At 38.4% G+C, this 23,291-nt stretch overlaps 2 protein-coding genes across 2 annotated transcripts; one reads left to right on the forward strand and one right to left on the reverse strand.

Annotated features, from left to right (window-relative positions):
* The first annotated feature begins 876 nt into the window (after nucleotides 1-876).
* On the forward strand, nucleotides 877-6,700 carry LOC143884800 (ras-related protein RABE1d-like). The gene is made up of 8 exons (XM_077388591.1): nucleotides 877-1,117; nucleotides 4,517-4,589; nucleotides 4,673-4,773; nucleotides 5,049-5,114; nucleotides 5,235-5,332; nucleotides 5,408-5,470; nucleotides 5,566-5,658; nucleotides 6,077-6,700. The coding sequence occupies exons 1-8, from the start codon at nucleotides 1,045-1,047 to the stop codon at nucleotides 6,155-6,157; spliced, it is 648 nt and encodes a 215-aa protein (XP_077244706.1). The 5' UTR covers nucleotides 877-1,044; the 3' UTR covers nucleotides 6,158-6,700.
* A 2,434-nt stretch (nucleotides 6,701-9,134) lies between these two features.
* On the reverse strand, nucleotides 9,135-22,721 carry LOC143882813 (NAC domain-containing protein 53-like). Its single transcript, XM_077386221.1, has 9 exons — nucleotides 22,668-22,721; nucleotides 21,438-21,692; nucleotides 20,603-20,756; nucleotides 20,412-20,500; nucleotides 16,639-17,079; nucleotides 12,246-12,422; nucleotides 10,377-10,919; nucleotides 10,136-10,274; nucleotides 9,135-9,864 (listed from the first exon to the last, which is right to left on the reverse strand). Exons 1-9 carry the CDS (start codon nucleotides 22,719-22,721, stop codon nucleotides 9,407-9,409), a joined length of 2,310 nt encoding a protein of 769 aa, XP_077242336.1. The 3' UTR covers nucleotides 9,135-9,406.
* Nucleotides 22,722-23,291: the final 570 nt, after the last annotated feature.

Below are 23,291 nucleotides of genomic sequence, written 5' to 3' on the forward strand. Positions count from 1 at the left end.
CTCCCCTTGAACTGAAAACTCTCTACTTGGATTGCTTGTTGAAGTTGCATTTACCTCCTTTTTTCCTTGTTTTGTTTCTGAGTAAGCTTACAACTCGTTTCCTTGTTTTTTAGACTTTTCTTACACTCCCCTCACTGAGTCCCTCTCATGTCAATCCCTCCCCATCGGGTAAGATTTCAATGAGCCAAACATGACCCAAATGCGCTTAATGAATCAAAGGTCTCGATCATCCAATCAAAGTATTCTCAACGGAAATTTTTGCTACACTCGTAGTCTCCAATTGGATCAACGGATCAGATCGCACATGGTTCGAAAAGGACCTATAGGAAGAATCTAACTATTCACTTTCAATCTATAGGAGATCTAAAACAGAACCCATCCAAAGGACGGTTCAGATCAGTCTAAAGTGGGGCTACTAGAAATTTTATTAACCTTAATCAGAGAACTTAAAAACAGAAAAAACAGAATGGCATTCCCAAACCCTAGCTATGGCCCACGGAGTAAAATTCAATCCCGGGCAATTCTAATTTTCTAACCCTCCAATTGTGGCCACTAATGGAAGCTATTAAAAATTAATGGGAAATGATATCACCACTACCGTATTTTGATGATCTCACTCCTCACTTTATTAAAAAAGTAGGGTATAGCCCGCACCATAAGATGATCCAAACCGTCCATTAGATGGGCCACAGCCTAAATAGGTTGTGCCCAAATAATAAAGTGCGATCATCAAAATACGGTAGCGGGGGATATCATTTCCCAAATTAAAATTCAAAACAATCTTATTTTAACTGGAGGTTAGAATTGTCCAATGAGGATCATCAATTATAAATAGAGGGATTGATACCCGCACTCTCCTATTGTTTCAATAATGGCACCCAACTTCATATTCCGTACTATCTGCTTTAATCAGAAAAATGGTTGTACAGATAAGCAAACTAGGGCTAGGGTTAGATCGAAATTAGTTTGTGTAGTGGGGTGGGGGATCCAAAATCTCCTTTTTCGATTCTCGTCTCTCCCAAATTGAAAGCCAACAAATTAAAAATGGCGGTCGCACCAGCACGACCTCGTTCTGATTACGATTTCCTCATAAAGCTTCTACTCATCGGAGATAGCGGCAAGTTTTTTTTTCTCTTTTTCATATGTTTTTATGAACAAATTAGGTTTCCTTTTTCTTCTTTTGTTGTATAGAATGATTTAATTTGGATGGTATTACATCGTCTTATTAGTGTTTCTCGTTTTCCCTTAATTTTTTGGCGTTATTAATCTCAGATCTTTGATTCGTTTTGGTGGGTTGAATTTGTTGATATCAATGATTCTGTCGTTCCATGTCCAGACTCCAGATTTCATTTTCTTATTTTATTCCAAACGCTTCAATTTTATTGAAGGGGCAGTTTGGATACAAGTGTTTTATAATCTAGGGTTATCATGGATTTTACAAGCTAAAACCTGGATTTTATAAGTTAAAAAGCTCAATTTTATATGCTAAAACCTGGATTGTACATTTTCAGGATTGTAAAATCCAGTTTTTCGCTTATAAAATCAGGTTTTTAGCTAATAAAATCCAGGTTTTAGCTTGTAAAACCAAGGATTTTACAATCCTAGATTATGAAATTTTTGTATCCAAACGGCCCATAAATGTTATGTGTTCTCTTGAATCTTTATTATTTTTTTTTCAGTATCTCGATTGGCAGATCTAGGTTCGGTATAGTGTTGGCGACGGAGTTTTTTTTTTTTTCAATCTTTTCTACAATTTATTGTGTATCTTTCCTGATGCACTATTTTTTAATGGGGGATCAGTGAATATATAGGCAAATGTGACTTTCTAAATCTACACAAATATTCAATGTCACTTGCCATTTTTTTTTTCTTTTAATTTTTATTGGAGAATTGAATAAAACATCAATCTGAGTGGCAGAGAATCTGTGAATAGAAGGCTTTCTCAAAGGATGCAAAGAATTTGGAAATGGAGAAGTAAAGAACAAACTCAAGGAAGTGAAACTCCATGTGATGTTAACTAATTTAGCATTTTTAGTGATTGGAAGATGATGATTTCAGTTTTTGGAGAATGCACAAACAAAGTAGTATTTAAGTTATTCATTGATGCAGTTGGGAGCCTCAAATCATGGGTTCTTGTCCTTTTATAGATAGAACTTGAAATATATAGGCTAAACAGCACCCACACACTTCATGCACACAGAGGACAAAATTGGTTAAGCTTATAACAGTTTCTGTTTGTTGCAAGATTTTGGCCATTCTTGAGCAAGCTCCTTTTATTCTGGTGGATATATCAAAGAGGAATACTGATACATAAATGAAATGTACTTGTAATGGACTAAAAGAAAAATGGGGGATCCCAATGTAGAAAAATGCATGTTATTATTCAAAAAAAGTGAAGAAAAATGCATCTCATCTAAGGAATAGAGGCCAGATTGGCCCTAGGGTTTTGTCCATTGGCCTCGGTGGACACATCTATTCTAATTTTCATGAGTGTCTTGACTTGAAACAATATGCTCAGCCCCTCTCTTTGAGTGTCATAATAACATATAGTGACCATTATACATAACATACTAGTACCTTAAGAAAATGAAGATACTGGATGCGATATAATTATCACTCATCTGAATTATATCTTCATCATCATTGTCCAGATGCATTACTTCTCCATTTTGGATATTGCTGGTGTCTTGGATGCCTTAAAAACTGGAAATTCGTTATGATGCAAGCCGATATTCTTTAGAGACCTTTGATATGCTAGGAAAAAAAATCTTAGGGTTTGTTTAGTTGATTTTCAAGAGATGAAAAGGAAAAGAAGAGACAGAGTATATGTTTAGCTGGTTTCAGCAGATACCTTTTTTTGTTAAGCTGGCGTGTAAATCGAATTTCCACCTTGTAAAAAAGGTTTCTTGTGATTTTTCGTCATTTCCGACCAACATTGTTTTCGTTTCCTAGCAACAGAATAGGGTGTTTTCTTGACTTTTCTGTTAATAGAAAAAATCAAGCGGCCATGGAGAGAAGGCCGAGCGCTGAAGAGGATGACGTAAGAACGATTGGTTTTCACAAAGAATGTAAGAACGATCGGTTTTCACAAGAAGATGAGGGGATTTTTGATGTTCTTTCGGGAGGGTTTTTTGATGTCCCTAATAACTCTTGACATTGGTAGGTTTAATGTTCTTCCGAGAGGGGTCGAAGGAAGAAGAAGAATAGGAGGGAACCAAACAAAGGAAGAAGAAGAATAGAAGAAGAGGAATCACAGGAAGAAGACGTAAAAGGATGTAACGGGTATTTTATAATTTGTTTTAAGGGGACAAGGATACGATTGTCTTGAAAAATTTTATTTTCCTTGTTTGATTTTGTCTATTTTTTTTATTCGTTTCTTATTTTCTTTCAGTTTCCTTTTTGCCACGTCATTTCTCGGGGTTTCTGAGAGGACGATGGCAATGGAACAGAGCCTTAAGGAATAAAAGCTGCGGCTTTTCTGCAGATTTTGGTCATAGAAAACAAGGTGTTTACTTGAACTCTCGAGCTCTGCTACTGTGAAGAATATGACCTAATTGTCCGTGTCTTCATTTTGCAAGAAGAGGGATGCAATTAGAAAAATGCCCCAACTTAGGAGTACAATAAATAACTTGTTCATCTACATAAAATTTTGAAACAATAATGTAATAAGGAATACAATAAATAACTAGTTTTTCTCAATAAAAATTTGAAACAATAATGTAATAAATACAACTCTAAGTTTCTCTGATCATTTTGCCTTATCAACATTTGTCGAATGTATTTGTACTGAGGTTTATCTAACCGCAACTGTAGTTTGAGTGACATCTAGAATTGGATGATGGTTTGCTTTCCGCTGAAATGTTATTAATTCAAGTTGTTGTCACATTTTGTTTACTAGCTATTGTAATGAGGCTGGCTTCGTAAGTCTTGAATGTTATTCAGGATGCCTATTATCTTGGGGCTATAACCGTTAGAGGTTGTGCTATTTCTTTTGGGTTGTTAATTTTTACAAAGCCACATTTTGTTGTGTGATTGTTTACCGGTGCATTGTTTAGTGAATAATGATACGGTAACAGAGAGTGCAACTGAAAGTGTAACCGAACAAATAGCCTTCCCACGGCAGAAATCTTTTCATTTTTATGGCTTTTTTTTCCCTTGAAATGACAAAACTACCCCTGCTATTGCAAGATGGGAAAAGGATATTTGTTCGGTCACACTCGCGGTTGCACTCTCGGTTTCCGTAGCACTGTAGCAGCACTCTTGTTTAATTGTTTGACCTTGTGAAAGCTAACAGAACATTTTTGAATTAGGTGCTAAGTTGCCTATCCTTAATTTTGCAAGTGCTGTAATTTTGGGTTTCAGTTATAGCCGTGCCTTCTTTTTTCTCTTCCTTTCGTAATTAATTCTTTGCTTGGGCAACAAATTATGAGTTACTATTGGTATATAGGGTCTTTTTCTTTTTATTGGCACTGCTGTTTTCTTCATTTGTTTGAATTTCTTTGATCCAATTTTGCAGGAGTTGGGAAGAGTTGCCTGCTGTTGCGCTTCTCTGATGATTCGTTTACGACTAGTTTTATTACCACAATAGGGTGTGTACTCGGAACCTTTGATTTGGAATGATTAAGACTATTTCACGCTGCTTTCTGAAGTCAGAATAATGCCTGCCTATTAGGATTGACTTCAAGATCAGGACCATTGAGCTTGATGGGAAGCGTATTAAACTGCAAATATGGGATACAGCTGGTCAAGAACGTTTCCGGACTATTACAACAGGTAATTCGCTGACTGTGTTTGCTTGCTGGCTGGAACAGATTGCTCGGTAACAGCTTTTTGTGAATTGGCCTTCCACATCCTCTGTAGTGTCAAAGGTGGCAATTCCCAGTCCCCCACTGCTTTTGGTTTCATTGTTGGTTAACCTAGGGACAGGCTAGGAGGATATTCTCGTTGAAAAACTCCATCATTAGACTCATTACCCTTGAATGAAATGTCTTATTACTGGACTTCATCTATCATATGTCATTTTCATTTGTTTAATATTTCTTGTGCAGCTTACTACAGGGGAGCCATGGGTATATTGCTGGTGTATGATGTTACAGACGAGTCTTCTTTCAACAGTATCCACTTTTGGTCTTGTTACTTTTACCCATTTTGGCAGCTATTTGAGCTTGACTTTGAATCGTCAAAATCATGATTATCATATTCGTATTTGTGAATCCCGATGCAAACTATTTTAGACATTCGGAACTGGATCAGGAACATTGAACAGCATGCATCTGACAATGTGAACAAGATATTGGTGGGGAACAAGGCTGATATGGATGAGAGCAAAAGGGTAAGGTCAGTTTGAAAGATCCATTTGCTTTCCTTTCCAGATGTATTCTTGATATGAGTACAACTTTTTCCACAGGCTGTGCCAACCTCCCGAGGCCAGTCGCTAGCAGATGAATATGGTATCAAATTTTTTGAGACGGTAAGTTCAAACTTGATCTATGCCAAGGATACGATTATGAAATCTGGATTGCATCAATGATATCTTGACCCTCTTTGGAACCCATTTATGGACAGAGTGCGAAAACAAACCTTAATGTGGAGCAAGTTTTCTTTTCCATCGCTAGAGATATAAAACAAAGGCTTGCAGATACCGACTCCAAGGCCGAGGTATATATTAATATCCTTTTTTTCTGGAGCAGTGGGATTTATCTATCTATAATATATACGAACCATGTTTCTTCCAAGGATTTTTTTTTTCAGAAAACCTTTTCCTCACCCACGCACTCTCTCTCTCTCTCTCTGCGCCTGCGCGCGTGTGTCTCCCCTCTTGTGCAACTCAGCACATAGTGGGGCCCACTGATATGTTACACTTTATGCTATGATGTGGTGGGGCCCACCATTTTACACATGAGATGGGGTCACCGCTTTACATCTCATGGCTGGGGCCTACCATTTTACAGCTTAGGTTTTGTTGGGGTGGGTCCACAATCTCTGGGGCCTAACATTTTACACCCATGCATAGCATGGGCCTGGAATACTAGTGCACACAATAAACCGTCAGTTTGAGTTTTGTTTTTCCATGCAGCCACAGGGCATCAAGATCAGTAAACCAGACCCAACTACGGGTTCAAGTACTGCTCCAGAGAAATCAGCTTGCTGTGGTTAGTGGCAGACCAGTAAGATCACTCTGGGTTATCATTTGAACGGGCTAGTTTGGGGAAGTCGTGTGCGTGGTTGTTGAGGCATTCTGGGTGGCATCTTTGCTCTTCTAGCTTGTTGAACCTTGGGTGTCGTATCTTGCTCCGCATTTGATTTGTAGAGTGGCCTTTGAATGCTTTCTAGGCTGTGGGAGATAATAGTCTGCAGTCACCTATCAGGTTTCTGACACTTAGTTGGGTAATTTGTTTTGTGCTTGTCTTATTTTCTTCTCAAAATGTTCACCTCTCAAATATGAACCCTTTTAATTTTAATTATTCCCCGCCAATCTCTTCTCAAAATGGTCGTCTCTCAGATATGAACCCTTTCAATATTAATTATTCCCTACCAATCTCTTGGTTTGAGTAATGATGGTTGGGTTTGCTTGTTTCCTTGGTTTAGATCAGTGCATTCAGTGTATTGACTGGCTTATTCATTTGAACTCTCAGTACATAATTCTCAAAATCTGGCCCTTGTAAGACATTGAGAGGTAATGAATTCATCATCTTCTGCACTGTTAATTGCTTCTATTTCCTCCTGATTTTGGATTTCAACTCCTTGGAACAGTACTGTTTGTGATCATGTTATCCCATCGATTGAAATATAGTAGCACAAGTGATGGCTGAATATTGAATCCATTTTTAATTCTTGCTGATGAGCAAATTCGTATCAGGAAAAAATACCAAGGAAAAAAACTCAATAAAACAGTAGAAAAATATGGACAGTTGATAGCCTGAAAATAGTTCAAGTGGACGATCTTATCTGTATGATTAATGCCAGTTGAACATTTCTCTGTTAATTGTCTATTTGCAGGCCATATTGATTTGATGATTATGATGTTCAAATTGCCCAGAATTCCAATTCTATTTGCTTGTAATTTTGATTCAAATTCCAAATCCTCTTCTCCTTCGCTACTTGCCCATCTGCCATGTCTCTCAACCTAAGCAGGTCCTTCTAACTTCAAGCCACACGACAATGCCATCTTGCTGAAGTTGGCATTCACAGAAGCTATATGCCTTTTGATCTCTTTCATTGTCTCATCCCAATAGTCTATCGTTCCTTTGAATTGCTTCTACATGAGGTTGACCCGTGCTGCTCCGATACCAAATGCTACGAACTTGAATCGGTTTGCAACGGAATTGATCTTCTTAGAAGGAAGATCAGCCTCTTGACCCACTTTGAGGGATGGCCGGTCCTCCTTTGTGCTCAAAGAAACAATTTATGGGATAAAATTCTTCATTCAATAATCCTATTCCAATTACAATCAAGCAATAAATAGTGGACTTTAGCTACTAATAAAACAGGAAACAATCTACCAAATAGCAAAGAGTTCCTAAATAAGAGCAATTCTAACAATAATCAATCCTAATAGCAACCTACTAACTTTATTCTTATAATTAATAGCAGCAACCTACCAACTTTATTTTCCTGATTAATAGAAGCAATTCATCAAAGCAGCAGCAACCTTCTAAACTTACCATGCCCAACATAACTACCTATCTTACGCCTTAAGTGGCATCTTTCCATGCACTGTAGACAGTGGCTAATATACATCTGAGTAGCTAAATGTCAGGATGAACATTAACAGTGGGAATGATGGCAATTTAAATACGGATTGCTATTCTGCAGTTGATTTAAACTCACCCTACCTGCAATTGCAAATCTCTCTCTCAATTGTGTAGCAGCAACCCCAAAAATCCTCTTCTGGAACACTTCTTTATATGGCATGTTTGGCTACCGTGAATTTTTTCCTGGAATATTAACTTATCTGATGGTGAGGGTCGGTGGCAATTTAAATACACTTTTCACACACACACACACAAAAAAAAGATTTATTTTTCCTTCGTTTTTTGCCACCTCACCTTCTCCTCATTCGTGAACTATCTATTCTCTCCTCCCACCCTCCCCACTCCTTACCCACCACTTGAGAAACTAATTTATCATGGAAAAAATAATTCATGGTTGCCAAACATGGCCATAGTGTTTTTGAAGTGTGTTGTGATTTGTGAAGGTCTCTTCAATTCTTGAATTTTAAGCATTTGTGGCTATTTTTGGATTCGAGACTCTACCCGCTGTGCAGGGAAAAGCTTTTTGCATTTAATACTACACGGCCTAGTGTCATACGCCCCATCTGTTCAAGGAAGAAAAAACAGCTGTCGAGATTTCAGACGTTCAGTCTCTCTATATATCATCAGCATGGAAAAGAATTCCATACACCCACATTGAAAGATGATTGTCTAGTAGAGTTGGTAGAAGTTGAGCACAGACCTAACCTGCTCTACTTTTCCTACTCCAGACAAATGTTTGATTATTCCACTTCTCTAATTCTCTTCATTTGATGTCATTCGGGATGCCAGACCGAAATATTTCATTGGAAACACCCCTTCTTTCATCCCTGAGTGGATGCATGAAAATTCCTATAGAAAGAGAAACCAAAAAGAAACAAACGAGGAAAAGAACAAAAGCAATCACGGGAATCATATGATGTATACTTGAAACTAAGTCAAGAAAACTTGGATTTTTCGTTAGGGTAAGCGTAATTTTCATTAAAAAGAGAATGATGATACAAGGGGAACATAGGTTCAAACAAGAGGAAGGGATAGAACTGAGAGAAATAGCAGAAAAATAGGGAAAAAGAAATATTATATACTCAGAGTTTTTCTTTTCCTTATTTTTCAGCCACTTCCCACTATCACCTCACTAATGTCCTCTCTCTCTCTCTCTCTCTCTCTCTCTCTCTCTCTCTCTCTCTCTCTCACTCACTCACACACACACACACACACCCACTACCCTACCCTTTTCTCAACACTAGGTAAATTAATATTTAATGAAAAAAAATCATGGTTTTCAAGTATGTTCTCAGTGCTTCTTTTTTTTCCCGCTTCCCACATTTTCTTTTTTCTAAACTGCTCGCATCCCACTTCCATTTCCCGCATGGTTTACCACATTTGTTTCACACCCTGTCAATGATGGTATGTGGGAGCACATTCGCATAGTACTTCCGCTAAATTAGAGACTTTAGAGAGTTTAATATCTACGCATAACATTAGTCATGATTTCATGACAAATCTGCTAAACATTATAGAAGCCAGAATGGAATAAGATGGGTTGTTGTTTATCTTCATTTCTTTAACTGGAAGTCTCTTTAAAATGCACTCTAAATGTTCATTCATAAAGAAGACTGAAAAAAATAAAATGCCGCATGGAATTGATACTTGAATTATCTTGTATAGATAAAGCTCCCAATTTTGAAGCTTACTGCATGAACTAGGGTCGCCAAGAGGATGTAAAGAGAGAACCCACTCCGATTCAGCACCGATATCACCTTGCGTGGTATGCTTGTCATTGAATCAAAGTTAACCCAGCCACGGATCAGAGGTTCAGAAGACATCACTTCACTCCCTGGCACATCATAGTTAAGCAAGAATCCCAGGTGCCCATCTTTCTGCCATGGTAATTGCTCTGTGTTGCCTTCTACGGACAAACCACCAGCGCATATCATCTCAGTACTGGCATGGAATGGACCAGAAGACTGAGTTGCTGAGTTCTGTCCCACAGTTTTGCTCATCCATTTCAGAGGATGTTCTGCAGCATTTGCAGGAGGTGATGGGAAGGATTCCAACATGCTATAAACCCATTCGACCATAGACTTTTTTCGACTCTCTTCCGATTGGACATCTGCACCAGGAAAGGTAGATAAGATTAAAATATAATACGATCAACCATTGCTAGATTAGGATGAAAATTGAAACAATATCACCACAGGATGACCTACACTCATTCTTTTCCTATTGACAGATAATGAATTTCAAAATGATAACTGTTATAATGGTTCTATACATTTTCTTACTATACATATGCCAAGTGCAAGTTCCACAAGAAGTTAGTGGCAAATTCTTTGTAAATTAGGAATTGTGCACTGCATGACTGTTAACACGTGCTAACTCACCATCAAAAACTCTGTCTCCTAACCCACTGTTGGCTCCTGATTTTTTATTCGAGGTGGACGCACCTTCTATGCCATGCGCATTTGAGACCTGTGGGAATCCGAGATTTGACTGTACCATTTCTTCATCCATCTGCAATAGCTAAATAAAATTAATGATGCCCCAGTTTCAATTCCATCCCAATGAACTAACCATGTTTTGTAATTGGAGCATTTTCAAAGGTGATGATGGTGGGTGTGTTACCTTGTAGGAAAGAATTGGCTGGTTAGGAACAGAATCTACTCTCTCTGAAAGCATTGGAGAGGAAGCCAACGATGCATAATACGCATCATTATCAGTGGCATTGAAGTACGTAAGAAAATCATCAAGCGAGTCAGACCCGGAGGTATTGACGTTTAGAATGTCATTCACTCCTTGTAAGGGTCCATCTTCAGTTGGTGGATTATGACTATGAGGAGCATCGAAATACATCTCGTTGTCATAAGCTGTTTCACCACAAGTATAATCGACTTCTCTAGGATGAACAAGATCATTTGGTTCCAAATAATATTCATGTGTGACTGGTGGGAACATTTGACACAGTTCTGATAAGTCAGTAATTTCATCCAAATCATCAAACTTTTGGTCATCATGAGCTTCTAGGAAGTTGGTATGCTCACATGTGTGGTGTAAGAATTCCTGGTCATCAAGGAACCCAACAGGGTCCTCTAAATGATTTCCACTATCGTGCAAATCAAGCTCCACCTCAGGGACAGCATTTTCATACCCAATCATCAATTCTGTGTTCTACAAACAGATACAAAATGTCAGTTAAATGTTGTAAGTTGAAGATAAATAACTAAGTAGCAGATAAAATGAGAATAAAGACATGAAAAGGATCTCATCAATCTCTGCTTACAGTAGAAGTTACAACCATCCATTTTCAATGATCACTTCATTAACCCATATTGAGCACAAATATCTCTGACATTTTCAGAATATAATGACTTTATCGCAATATTTTGATAAAATGATAAATTCCCAAAATAATCCTGAGATTTAAAAAATACGGCGAGATTTTCATTTTTTAACATTTACTGTGAAAATATGGCTATATTTTTACAAAGTTTTCTATTCTTCTTAAACAATATATTTTAAATAATTTATTTTAACATTTTTGCTGATATGAAGCTAAAAAATTAATATAGCCTAAGATTTTCCCTTCCTGAGATATTCCTTAGAACAATATTCCTGATTCTCTCCAAACACTTGGAGTCGAGAAAAAAATCCGGGAGACAAGAATTCAAATAAGTTAAAAAAATTTGAGAGAATTTGAGAAATTTTAGGGAACAGAATACATACATACATATAGAATTATGAATATGTACCACCATTTTAAGAACATTATAAGCGGAAAAAACAGTCTTGGCTTATAAACTCCAATAGAGCAAAAATCAGTTTAAGTGTCAGTTTGTTTATGGCAAAAATCATTTTAGGTCATGTGCATTGACTTTCTCCTAAGATAAAGACACCAACTCTAATCAATCTAAGAACTTAGGGTATCCAAATCTGTTTTGTCACTCCTAGTCTCTCCCATCGTCATCCTATGAAGATGAAATCAAGGCAAAGTAGACAACACTGTTTTAAACTCTCAAAAAAGAAAAGAAAATGATTAAGATGAATTAAGGTGGGAAATGAGAGAACAAATAGATATTAAGGTATGAATTTCCATAAGTCACAATTCTTATATCTTTCAAAACCAGTACAACATGAAGGAAAAATATGTGCACAAATTTATTTCTCCTTTTTGCTCAGAGAACACCAAGAAAAGAGAAAAATAAATAAAAATTTAGGTGTGAATTTCCACAAGTTTCAAGTCTTATATGCTTCAAAATTAATACAACATAAAGGGGGAAAAATGCAAATCTCGTTCACAGAAAAACAAAGCTATGAAGTCTGCCTCTGGAGAGGGAGTGAGCATGGTTGCGAAGGAGTAAATCTGAGTTACATTGGCAAAAACCGGGACCTGCTTGGAGTTCTCATGGTTGAACTTATGAGCATCTATAGGAATAGAAATAGAAATTATTTAACAGTGTGCGTGGAAATAGAAATTATAAGAAATACAAAATGTACCTGCTGATGATCGTCATCTGGCTGAACAAAACCAGACAAGGCATTATCGCCGCTTTCTTTCTGATGAACTGTTACATAATCATCCCACTCCTCTTCAAGAAATGGCGCCCCATATTGTTCACACTGTTTAGGCCCTGGACCACTTTTCTTGAAGATTTTGGAGAGGACAAACGCATCCTAGAAAACCCAAATCCCAAGAAAACAATTAGAGAACAATTCAACCAATTCAAAAGAAACTAGACAGAAGAATGTGAAACAACCAATTGCTCTAAAAGATTGTTAACTTACCAACTTCTCCAAAAGCTTAAGCGGTTGGAGAAAGGCATTATTCATCTTTTATACTTTAACACTCCTCCGTGTTAGAAAAATTGATGTGCAAATCTGTAATTTAGGATTCGAAAAATACCTTATAAGAAATTAATCTCACAACTTGAAGACAGAGATTACAAATACTATTTTCTGCAATAATAATCTGTGAAGGAAAAAGAAATCGTTAGATCACTTATCGAGTTGAGGCACGAAGAATCTTCGCTGTCCTTAAGGCAAATCTCGCCCCCACTATGACGAATCAACGGTGCAGATGGGCGTCTCGGCGTATGCCTCAAGGATACAACAACTCTCGCTCCAGGGGTGTGCACTCACGCAGCCCGGATGCCTAAGAACTCGCTTATATTTGCCAAAAGCCTTGAGCAGAAAACCAGAGAGAAAGCCAGAGAAGAGAAAGAGCAGAAGAAGAATCCGTCAAGGATGATCTTCTGTTTTCTCTAAAACCGATTTATATAGAAAGGTAATCGATCCGTTATGATGAAACGTCTCACTCTTTTAGTGCGTGAGAGACGTTTTCCAAACGGTCACTAAACCACGATTAAGGAATCTCAAATGGTAAAAAAAGAATTAAAACAAAATAAATAAATTCTTGACCGTTAAAAGGAAAAATAAATAATAGAAAAAGAAAAGCCTTAGGTCCACGCGCGCGGCCGGCCGAGCCGCGCCGTGCCGGGCGGCGCGCGTGTGTGGTAAGATCAAAAGCCCACCGGACCCAAGTGGGCGATCCGTGCGCGTAGGATCCCCATAACCTCTTGCTCATTTACAAGGTTAAGAGAGCGAAAGTATATATATGGCCACTCTCATCCTCTCACACTTCCCATCTAGGACTAAAGTTTTCTCATGACTTTAGTCTTTTTGGAGGGAAGCCCAAAAGCATACATAAAGTTACTAAAAACACCCCATTGTAAGTTTGAATTACAAAAAGACTTCTTTTCACATAAAGAGTCAACAATCCCCCACTAATTCAAAATTACAAGAAATAAATAAATCATAAATGTAAATAGATTTGATCAAGGCAAGATGTGTTATGCGTCAGTAGAGGTGTCTTTTGGACTTGAACCTTTACTTAGTGTAGGTATATTGAGTTTATCAAGTACTCGGTGAACATACATCTTGAACCAAGCACTTTTAGTAATAAACTGAGACAAAATACCACACACACAACAGAGAAGGCATAAGCAAGTTCATACGGTGTCGCACTTTTCGGCCATGTGCTATGTCCTGTTTTCATGAGCGCTCTAGAGAAATTAGCCCATTCTCATAGGAAGCGGCCACACTTCCACACTCATATAGGTGTATCTATCAGGAGTGCCCTGTAACTACGCACCCCACTGACAATCAGCTAGTCAGCTATAGATAACATTAAGAGTCCTACAACTCATCCTCTTTTTGTTACAGGTTGCACCCACATCATAGGGATAGGCTTAGTGAACTTAATTCACATACAACTTGGTGCAAAACAGATCACTCAAATAACTTGTTTTTCCCACTGAACATACTTCTTGGGATCTCCAGTCAGATAGGTTGGGTTCCTGTTATAGGTGATCTAAACAGTTGGCTTCAGCCCCATCCCCCTCGATGTGCTCATGACTAAATTTTTATTTAGTCCTTTTGTAAGACAATCTGATATATTATCACTTGATCTTACATAATCAATGGTTATCACTCAATTCTTCAACAACTGTCTTATGGAGTTATGTCTCCGACGAATGTGTCGGGATTTACCATTATATACATTATTACCTGCTCTCCCAATAGCAGCTTGACAATCACAGTGGATTGTAATACCCGGTACTGGCTTATTCCAAAATGGAATATCAGTTAGAAGGTTTCTAAGCCATTCAGCTTCCTCACTTGCTTTTTCTAAAGCAATAAACTCAGACTCCATAGTTGATCTGGCTATACACGTTTGCTTGGTTGATTTCCAAGAAACTGCTGCACTTCCTAGAGTGAAAACATATCCACTCCTTGATTTGGTCTCAAATCCAGATACCCAATTTGCATCGCTATACCCTTCTAGTACAACAGGATATTTAGTGAAATGCAAACTATAGTCTATGGTTCCTTTAAGATATTTCAATACTCTAATTAGAGCTTCCCATTGATCACTACCAGGATTACTGGTATAGCTGCTGAGTCTACCTACTGCATAGGCTATGTCTGGCCTAGTACAGTTCATTAAATACATTAGACTCCCTATAACTCTAGAGTATTCAAGTGGATTTACTCCACTTCCTTTATTCTTACATAATCTTATACTAGAATCATATGGGGTAGCCACAGGTTTACAATCAAATTAATTAAACCTTCTAAGAATTTTTTCTACATAATGAGACTGAGATAGAATTATTTCTTCTGGGTTTCTTTTAATTTTGATACCCAAGATTACATCTGCCTTTCCCAGATCTTTCATATCAAAATTATTCGATAAAAATTTTTAGTGCCTTTAATTACACTAATGTCTGTTCCGATGATTAACATATCATCTACATACAGACAAACAATAACACCACTATCCCCACTAAATTTGCTGTATACACATTTATCTGATTCATTTATTATGAATCCATTTGATAGCATCACACTATCAAACTTCTCATGCCATTGTTTTGGGGCTTGTTTCAAACCATATAGAGATTTTATAAGTTTACACACATTTTGCTCTTGGCCTTGGATTACAAAGCCTTCAGGTTGATCCATATAGATCTCCTCATCTAATTCACCATTCAAAAATGCAGTTTTGACATCCATTTAATGGATTTCCAGGTTATAGATTGCAGCTATGGCAATTAAAATTCTTATTGTAGTTATTCTGGTTACAGGTGAATAGGTGTCAAAGAAGTCCATTCATTCTTTTTCTCTAAAACCGATTTATATAGAAAGGTAATCGATCCGTTATGATGAAACGTCTCACTCTTTTAGTGCGTGAGAGACGTTTTCCAAACGGTCACTAAACCACGATTAAGGAATCTCAAACGGTAAAAAAAGAATTAAAACAAAATAAATAAATTCTTGACCGTTAAAAGGAAAAATAAATAATAGAAAAAGAAAAGCCTTAGGTCCACACGCGTGGCCGGCCGGGCCGGACGGCGCGCGTGTGTGGTAAGATCAAAAGCCCACCGGACCCAAGTGGGCGATCCGTGCGCGTAGGATCCCCATAACCTCTTGCTCATTTACAAAGTTAAGAGAGTGAAAGTATATATATGGCCACTCTCATCCTCTCACACTTCCCATCTAGGACTAAAGTTTTCTCATGACTTTAGTCTTTTTGGAGGGAAGCCCAAAAGCATACATAAAGTTACTAAAAACACCCCATTGTAAGTTTGAATTACAAAAAGACTTCTTTTCACATAAAGAGTCAACACTCCGCACGTGTGGCCCACTTGGCAAACACGTGGCACATGTGGTCCCACTTTGGGCCGACCATCTCATGTGGATTTTTGCTATCCGGGAGGTTTGAACTCCAGACCTTTGGCTTTGATACCATATTAACTTACTAACTTCTACAAAAGCTTAAACTGTTGGAGAAAGGCGTTATTTATCTTTTGTACTTTAATAAAGATTAAGTTGCTAGAGTTGCTTTCCCTTACTGGGAAAGGTGTGCGTACTCGGTCGAGTAGATAAGCTTATCTACTCGGTCGGGTTAAAAACAGGGGGGGCCACATTTTTGGGGTGATCCAAACCATTCATTTGAAAGGCCCTTATCTAGATAAGGTGTCCACGAAAAATCAGCCCCATAGGATCATCCTAACCCATCCAACAGTGGAGGGAAAAATGGGCAGATTTGTGGACAAGCTGTGTTTGTCCATTTTTTCCCATTTTTCCCTCCACTGTTGGATGGGTTAGGATGATCCTATGGGGCTGATTTTTCGTGGACACCTTATCTAGGTAAGGGCCTTTCAAATGAATGGTTTGGATCACCCCAAAAATGTGGGCCCCCACTGTTTTTAACCCGACCGAGTAGATAAGCTTATCTACTCGACCGAGTACGCACACCTTTCCCTTACTTAAATCATTTAATACTTTAACAAAGATGAGATAGAAATTGTAGATTTTCCATTTTCACCTGAGCGATGCCTTGCTCTAACTTCTCGTCATGGAGTTTGTACTCATGCATGACCCAATCAGTCCTGTTCCCGCGAGGGTAATGGCCAATGTGAAAAACAAACGTCTTCTTCATACCAACTGTCCTTGAGTTACAACTAACGGACCGATCTTTACCGGTCTTCTTCCAAAATCCTAAGTCCGTGGAACGATTCTTTCTCGACCCATGAACATACTTCTTGTCTAGTGCACTGAAGAAATACCACTCCAAATCTCGACTGTTCAAATGAGACTGAGCTGGTAGGTCCCATGGCTCGAATTTGTAAGGATCGATGGTGGGGATCACATCGATTCGTAGGGCTTTTCCACATACCTTGCGTTTGAGAAAGTATCCCAACAACTCTTCGTCTGTTGGGTGGAACCGGAAACCTGGGACCAGTGATGCTTTGCCGCCCACTTTTATCTAAAAGAAAGGAAAGGAAATTATGCTGATATATTTGCTTGCTTACTTGAGAGTTGAGACAAGCTTATGTACAGGGGCGATGCCAGAAATTTTGCACAAGGGGGGCAAAAATTATAGTAATTTTTTATCTATCTTGAAATTAAGATAGAAAAAATTTCTATCTGAAATTTTGCACGGGGGCAAAAATTATAGTAAATTTTGCACAAAAAAGGGAGATAAAAATGGTAAAATTAAAATTTTAAACTTATTTTCTATCTTAGGGATGATTGGAAAGGGGGGCATATTTTTTTAAAAAGGGGGTAAGTATTAAAAAATAAAGGCATATTTTTTTTTTCCAAAAAAATAAGGGGGGCAATTGCCCCCCTTTCCTCTCATGTGGCATCGCCCCTGCTTATGTAGTGTATTTATGACTATTCTTTTACACTACAAGGGGTTGCCCAAAGTAAGAAAAAGGGGAGATATATCATTTCCCTTATTCTATTTTAATTGGAGCTGAATATATTTTGATGAGCGCACTCCTCACTTTATTAAAAGTACGGTATGGCCCGCACCATAGGATGATCCAAACCGTCCATTAGATAGGCTGTGGCTAAATAGGTTGTGCCCTAAAAATCCTTTCGATAGGCTGATCCTAACCCTCCGATCTATACACGGTCAGGGTCAACCCTCTAACATTCAGATCGGAGGGTTAGGATCAGCCTATGGAAATAATTTTTGGGGCACAACCTATTTAGGCTGTGGCCCATCTAATGGACGGTTTGGATCATCCTATGGTGCGGGCCATACTGTACTTTATGAAAACACTTCTATTTTGTGTTTTTTTGCACGTTGGACTTTAAAAAGTAGTGCCAGCTCAGAGAGGAGGAAGTGGAGAGTTTGCTTTGAATGCTTATCTTATTACGATGATATTTTAACCCCCTCTACAGTAAGCATTCGCCCCCCTGTTAACGTGAACAGTGCGCTTTTTGACTGTCAAATCACGTCCCAGTGGGGCAAAAGCGTACTGAAGTGGGGTGAAAATATCATCGTAATTATGGTTTAATTAATTGAGATATGCTAAAGGCAGTGGCGCCCTTGCAAAAAACAGGGGAAAGGGGGCCCCAATGGCTGCATGCCAACAAACTCAAAACTCTACTGTGCAGGCATTATAAATGCTGTTTGTTGACATGCAGCCAATAGGGGCGCCCTTTACCCTGATTTTTGCAAGACCGCTCTTGAGTCTAGTATTCCTTTAATTACTAATGGTCCCTGTTTGGATAGCAGGAATTTTATGAATGAATTTATAAAGGAAAAATATTTCTAAAATTTTCTACTTTAATTACATATGAAAAAGGGTAACTTTAAACAATCCTATTCAATTTTTAGTTAGAGGGATATTAAAATTAAGATCCTATCCCTCTAAATTAACCATAATCATATTTTTTGCCTCTAAATTGTGCAAGGAAAAATTATCCTGAGAAATTTTTTTCAGTCAGAAATATTTTATCTGCAATCGAAGCAAGGGGAAGGGAAGATAATAAAAGGGAAATGTTTTTAGCACTCCATGACTTTGATATGTTGCGAAAGCCTCTTATCATTTTGTTTTTAATTGGTATTGTCAGAGCTTTTGGGGAACTGTAAATAACCTTTTGACAGCCCTTTTAACACTAAAAGAAAGAAGCTTTCGCCGCATGTCAAAAGAGTAGTGCTAAAATCATTTCCCTAAATTTTATTATGGTTGAATGGTTTAATAATCATCATTGATTAAATGAGGGCTCCAAATAGTTGGATTCATCTACCAGACACTATAATCAGGGGATTGTCCATCAGGGATAGAGCCAAAAAATTTCTCCAAGGTGACAGAGAATGGTAGATATATGATAATCAGTAATTTATTATTAAACAATAAATTAAAAGATTGCCAAAAATTTATTTAAACTTATATCACAGAATAACTCTAGAACATAAAGAAGCCTATGCTTTTGGTGATTCAAATGCATAATTCAGAAGCAAACAAGCAAAATGAAAGGGTGAGAGAGAGGAGAGAGAGGATGTAAAACACATTCCAATGTTCCAAAAAGTGATGAGAAACAAAAAATAAAAAAGTTCTAAACTTAAGATATACCTTGATAAGGTTGAGAGAGAATGGAAAAGGTAAGAGAGATAATCTTAATCTTCTAGGTGAGGATTTTAAAAAAAAAAACAACACAAAGGCCTAGAGAGGGATTCAGAGAAGACTGAAAGAGAGTGATGGATCGAGAGAGACAACTGCGAGCGAGACCGGGAGAGAGATTGAGAGAGGGATTTATAGAGAGAGATAGGTAAATTGAGATTTATAGAGATAGAGGGAGAGAGACCGAGAGACGAAGGGAGAGGTTAAAAAAGATAGATTCTGAGAGAGAGAGAGAGAGAGAGAGAGAGAGAGAGAGAGAGAGAGAGAGAGAGAGAGCATACTTTTTGCGGAAGAAACTCAAGGATAGATACGAGCCAAAATTTGCTATAAGAGGGTGATTTGTTTTGGAAAAAATAAAAAACGTATCAAATGTAGATTGTGATAACCGTTTTGGAAATCCTAGAGAGATTTTGATAAGGGCATTGCACCTCTTCAAGAGATAAATATGAAATTAAAGAGGAGCAAAGGGTAGATTAGGAATTTTAAACAGCTGGGTGATACCCCCGAGATTTATTTCAAGGGTCAATTTCCCGCCTTACCCTAGAAAGTCATCATGTCCCTCATCAGAGTCAATCAAAATCGTCTATCAATCATTCAAATTCCAATCAAATTCAAATACAATTGAGGGGGGTGAAAGAGTCCCGTAAATTCCAATTGTGTTATCAATCAATCGCAATTTTTTTTTTTGTTGGGGAGGGGGAGGGGGGTGAAAGAGTCCCATAAATTCCAATTGCCTAATTCACTCAAAGTCAATCAAATTCCAACACAATTGGAGGGTAAAAGAGCCCTGTAAATTCCAATTGTGTTATTCAATCAAATTCCAATACAACTAGTGGGTGGAAAGAGTCCAGTAAATTCCAATTGTTTGATTAGAGGCCCGTAAATCCCAGTTGTCCATTTCAAATCCAATCAGTTTAAGGTTAATGGGCCGAGTAAAAGGACCCCATAGCGTCTTGCTAGCTTTAGCCATTCAAAATCTAGTACAGTTAAGGTTAGTAGGCCAGGTGAAAGGTTCCAGTAATGTCTTGCTCACTTTAGCCATTTCAAATCTAGTTTACTTAAGGTTAGTGGGCCAGGTGAAAGGATCATGTAACGTCTTGCTGGCTTTAGCCATTTTAAATCCAATTCGAGTTAACAATTTTTTATTGGTGAGTTCTTCTAAGACTAATAATCTGTATACATTAACATCCATAGTTGCAATAAACTCTAGTCTATTATCATTTGAACATCTAACAATGCATATATCATTTTTGAATAAAACTTCATTACCTACATCAAACAATTAGCTAATGCTAAGCAAGTTATGAATCAAGCCATCAACAAGTAGTACATTATTAATTTTAAGATCTTTGAATTTGATAGTATCTTCACCTATGATCCTTCCATTTCCACTGTCACCAAAGGTCACTTTGCCTTGATCCTTCATGGTGAGCGTAGTAAACTTGGAAGGGTCCCCAGTGATATGCCTTGAGAATCCACTATCCAAATACCATTTGTCCAAGGTGGATCTACTGCTCAAGCATACCTACAAAATAAGAAATCAAGTTGGTACATTAGGTACCCAAATCTTTTTGGGTCCTTCAGTGTTGGTTCCATAGAGGCATAAAGTATATCCTTTCTAACCCAAACATAGTGCAATAATTTCCTTAGTCTACATGCATAGTTATCATGTCCTAATTTTCCACAATAATGACATGTAGGCACAAAGGAACTAGAACTAGTAATATCATAGGAGTATGATGAAGATCTCACAAATTTGTTCTTGTAAGGAACTTTCCTTGGAAGGTTTTGGTAGCCAAGACCTATCTTTCCTAAGACAATCTTCCTTTTAAGAATCGCATTTAAAACACATTTACTACCATCAAAATTTTGAGATATAATCTTCAAATCTTCATACTTCAAAGACAATTTATCATATTCTTCTTTCAATTCCTTATTTTTTGAAATGAGTTTTTCAACTTTCCCATTTAGTAATTGATTTTCCATAGCCAAATTCTCATTAACATAAGCATGCAAGTCATATTCATTTTAAGAGTTCAAAATCCTTAATTATGTTTTCAAGTGATTTTCTAAGGTTTTGGCTTTTAGAAACTTCAAGAAGCAAGGCTTCCTCAATTTTCTCACAAATGTCAAGCAAATCATCATAAGGAGGGGATTCATCATTTAAATCATTATCATCATTAGAATCATAAATTTTATCACATACCTTGGGTTGGTGAGTTTCAACCCCCATAAAGAAAATGTCGGCATCTTCCTCATCGCTTAAATCACTCCCGGATGAAGAACTCAAACCACTCATGCTCTTCTTCTTGTCTATCTTCTTCCCCTTGTAATCTTTGTCTTTATTGTTCAACGAGCACTTCGGACGAATGTGTCCAAGCTTTCTACACTGGTAACACCTAACTTGATCATCCTGTTTCTCATTGTAGACACCCCATTTTGACCATACCCTAATCCCTCCCTGTTTGAGCATAACCTCATCAAATCATTAAGTTGGAACCCCAAATTCTACCTTAGAGCAGGTTAGGGTCCCACCAGGGTCCCTGTAAAATTTCGTCAGGATCCGAGCACGTTTGCGTAGTAAACGAGCCGAGGTAAGTGTCATGGTGCAAGTTCTTAAGGGTGACGATTCAGCCAGAAGCAGGGGTGTGCGGGAACCTAGAAATCCAGCCCAAATTTTCTGCAATGGGCTGTCCAGAAAAAAATAGGGGTATGCGAATTAATGTGTAACGTAATTAGGGGTGTATTATCCTGAACCAGGGCAATTTCGTAATTTGCGAAGATGCTTTTCTTCCCCTCCAAGTCACCATTAAGGCCTAAGCTAGGTTGGTGAGAGCTTTAGGACTAGAATTAGCCATAGGGGAATCCTATGTAGATTAGGCTTCCTTTGATCCCAGCCCTTAAACAAAAGCTGATTTGAAGGGCTAGGATCAAGGGGAGGGAGATATTTTCCATAAAATTTTCCCTCCGCCATTGCCCGAGGCCCCCCCTGTAAGTTAAGAAATATACAAAATGCATTGATAGGGGCTGTCCAAAGGAGAGGAAGGGGGCAGAATATATCATTTTTTTTTAGACCATTCTTTTCCTGGGCCCCCTGTCGAGTAAGAAGTAGTCATAAATATCCATAGAGGGGGGTTGTCCAGGGGGAAAAGGGGTCGAATTTATCTTTACCCTATATAGGCACCTCACGAATTAGGGTTGAGGAGGGATTTCTTCTTTTTTTTTCTCTCGTTTGAAACACAGAGCAGAGGAAGAAGAGAGGGAGAAACACAGAGAGAGATTTCATTTTACAAAAAGCAGAAAGAGAGAGGGAAGAGGAGAAGCAGATCCCTAACATCCAAATCCCACCGGCCATCTCCACCTTCTTCTCCACTTTTCCATCGGCCGGCCACCTCTTCTTCTTCCCCAATCACCATTTTCTCCGGCGGAAACCCACCTCCACCACCAAACCCATCCTCTGCAAATCCGGCCGGTCATCTCCCTCCTCCATTACCATAACCACCCCATACCCACCTCCACCACCACACCATCCTCCTCCTCTGCAAACCCCTAATCCAAACCCATCCTCTTCTCCTACCGTTCGAGACTCCACCCCCAATCGGAAATCCGATTACCACCATCCCCATCTCCGGCCTCTTCTTCTTCTATTTTCACCATCACAAACCCATTTCCATTAATTCCAGCCAGCCACCTATCTTCTTCTCTACCAACCCATTCCCGCCGGCCAACCCCATCCACCTTGAAACCCATTTTCATCTTCTCTACCTCCTCCAACGAGCCACCGTCAGCCACCTCTGTTTCTGCCTCCACCAAACCCACATCTCCATCCCTCTGAAATTTTCCCATTCGAACCCCTTCTATTTTGCTTCAAAACCCATCTAACCCACCTCTAATCCAAACCCTCTTCTTAAACCCTTCACCTACACCATTATCTTCCCTTTTCTAATCCCAGCCCCATTTTAGTTGATGCAAAGAGAGAGAGAGAGAGAGAGAGAGAGAGAGAGAGAGAGAGAGAGAGAGAGAGAGAGAGGCCTTTGTCTCCTTCTCCTGTGATCCCGCT

This window comes from Tasmannia lanceolata, unplaced genomic scaffold (assembly GCF_043159265.1).
Source record: "Tasmannia lanceolata isolate RefF3 unplaced genomic scaffold, GAP_Taslan_0.1 ptg000008l, whole genome shotgun sequence".
NCBI classification, from domain to species: domain Eukaryota; kingdom Viridiplantae; phylum Streptophyta; class Magnoliopsida; order Canellales; family Winteraceae; genus Tasmannia; species Tasmannia lanceolata.

Excerpts from the sequence above, each read along its gene's own strand:
- LOC143882813 (XM_077386221.1), bottom strand. The coding sequence starts at position 22,721 with ATGGAGGAGGGAGATGACCGGCCGGATTTGCAGAGGATGGGTTTGGTG. Across the intron at positions 12,423-16,638 it reads TAGAGCAAGGCATCGCTCAG|GATGCGTTTGTCCTCTCCAA; the intron begins GTGAAAATGGAA and ends TGGGTTTTCTAG. Across the intron at positions 9,865-10,135 it reads AGGAGACAGAGTTTTTGATG|ATGTCCAATCGGAAGAGAGT; the intron begins GTGAGTTAGCAC and ends TTCCTGGTGCAG.
- LOC143884800 (XM_077388591.1), top strand. The coding sequence starts at position 1,045 with ATGGCGGTCGCACCAGCACGACCTCGTTCTGATTACGATTTCCTCATA. Across the intron at positions 4,774-5,048 it reads TTTCCGGACTATTACAACAG|CTTACTACAGGGGAGCCATG; the intron begins GTAATTCGCTGA and ends TTTCTTGTGCAG. Across the intron at positions 5,471-5,565 it reads GTATCAAATTTTTTGAGACG|AGTGCGAAAACAAACCTTAA; the intron begins GTAAGTTCAAAC and ends ATTTATGGACAG.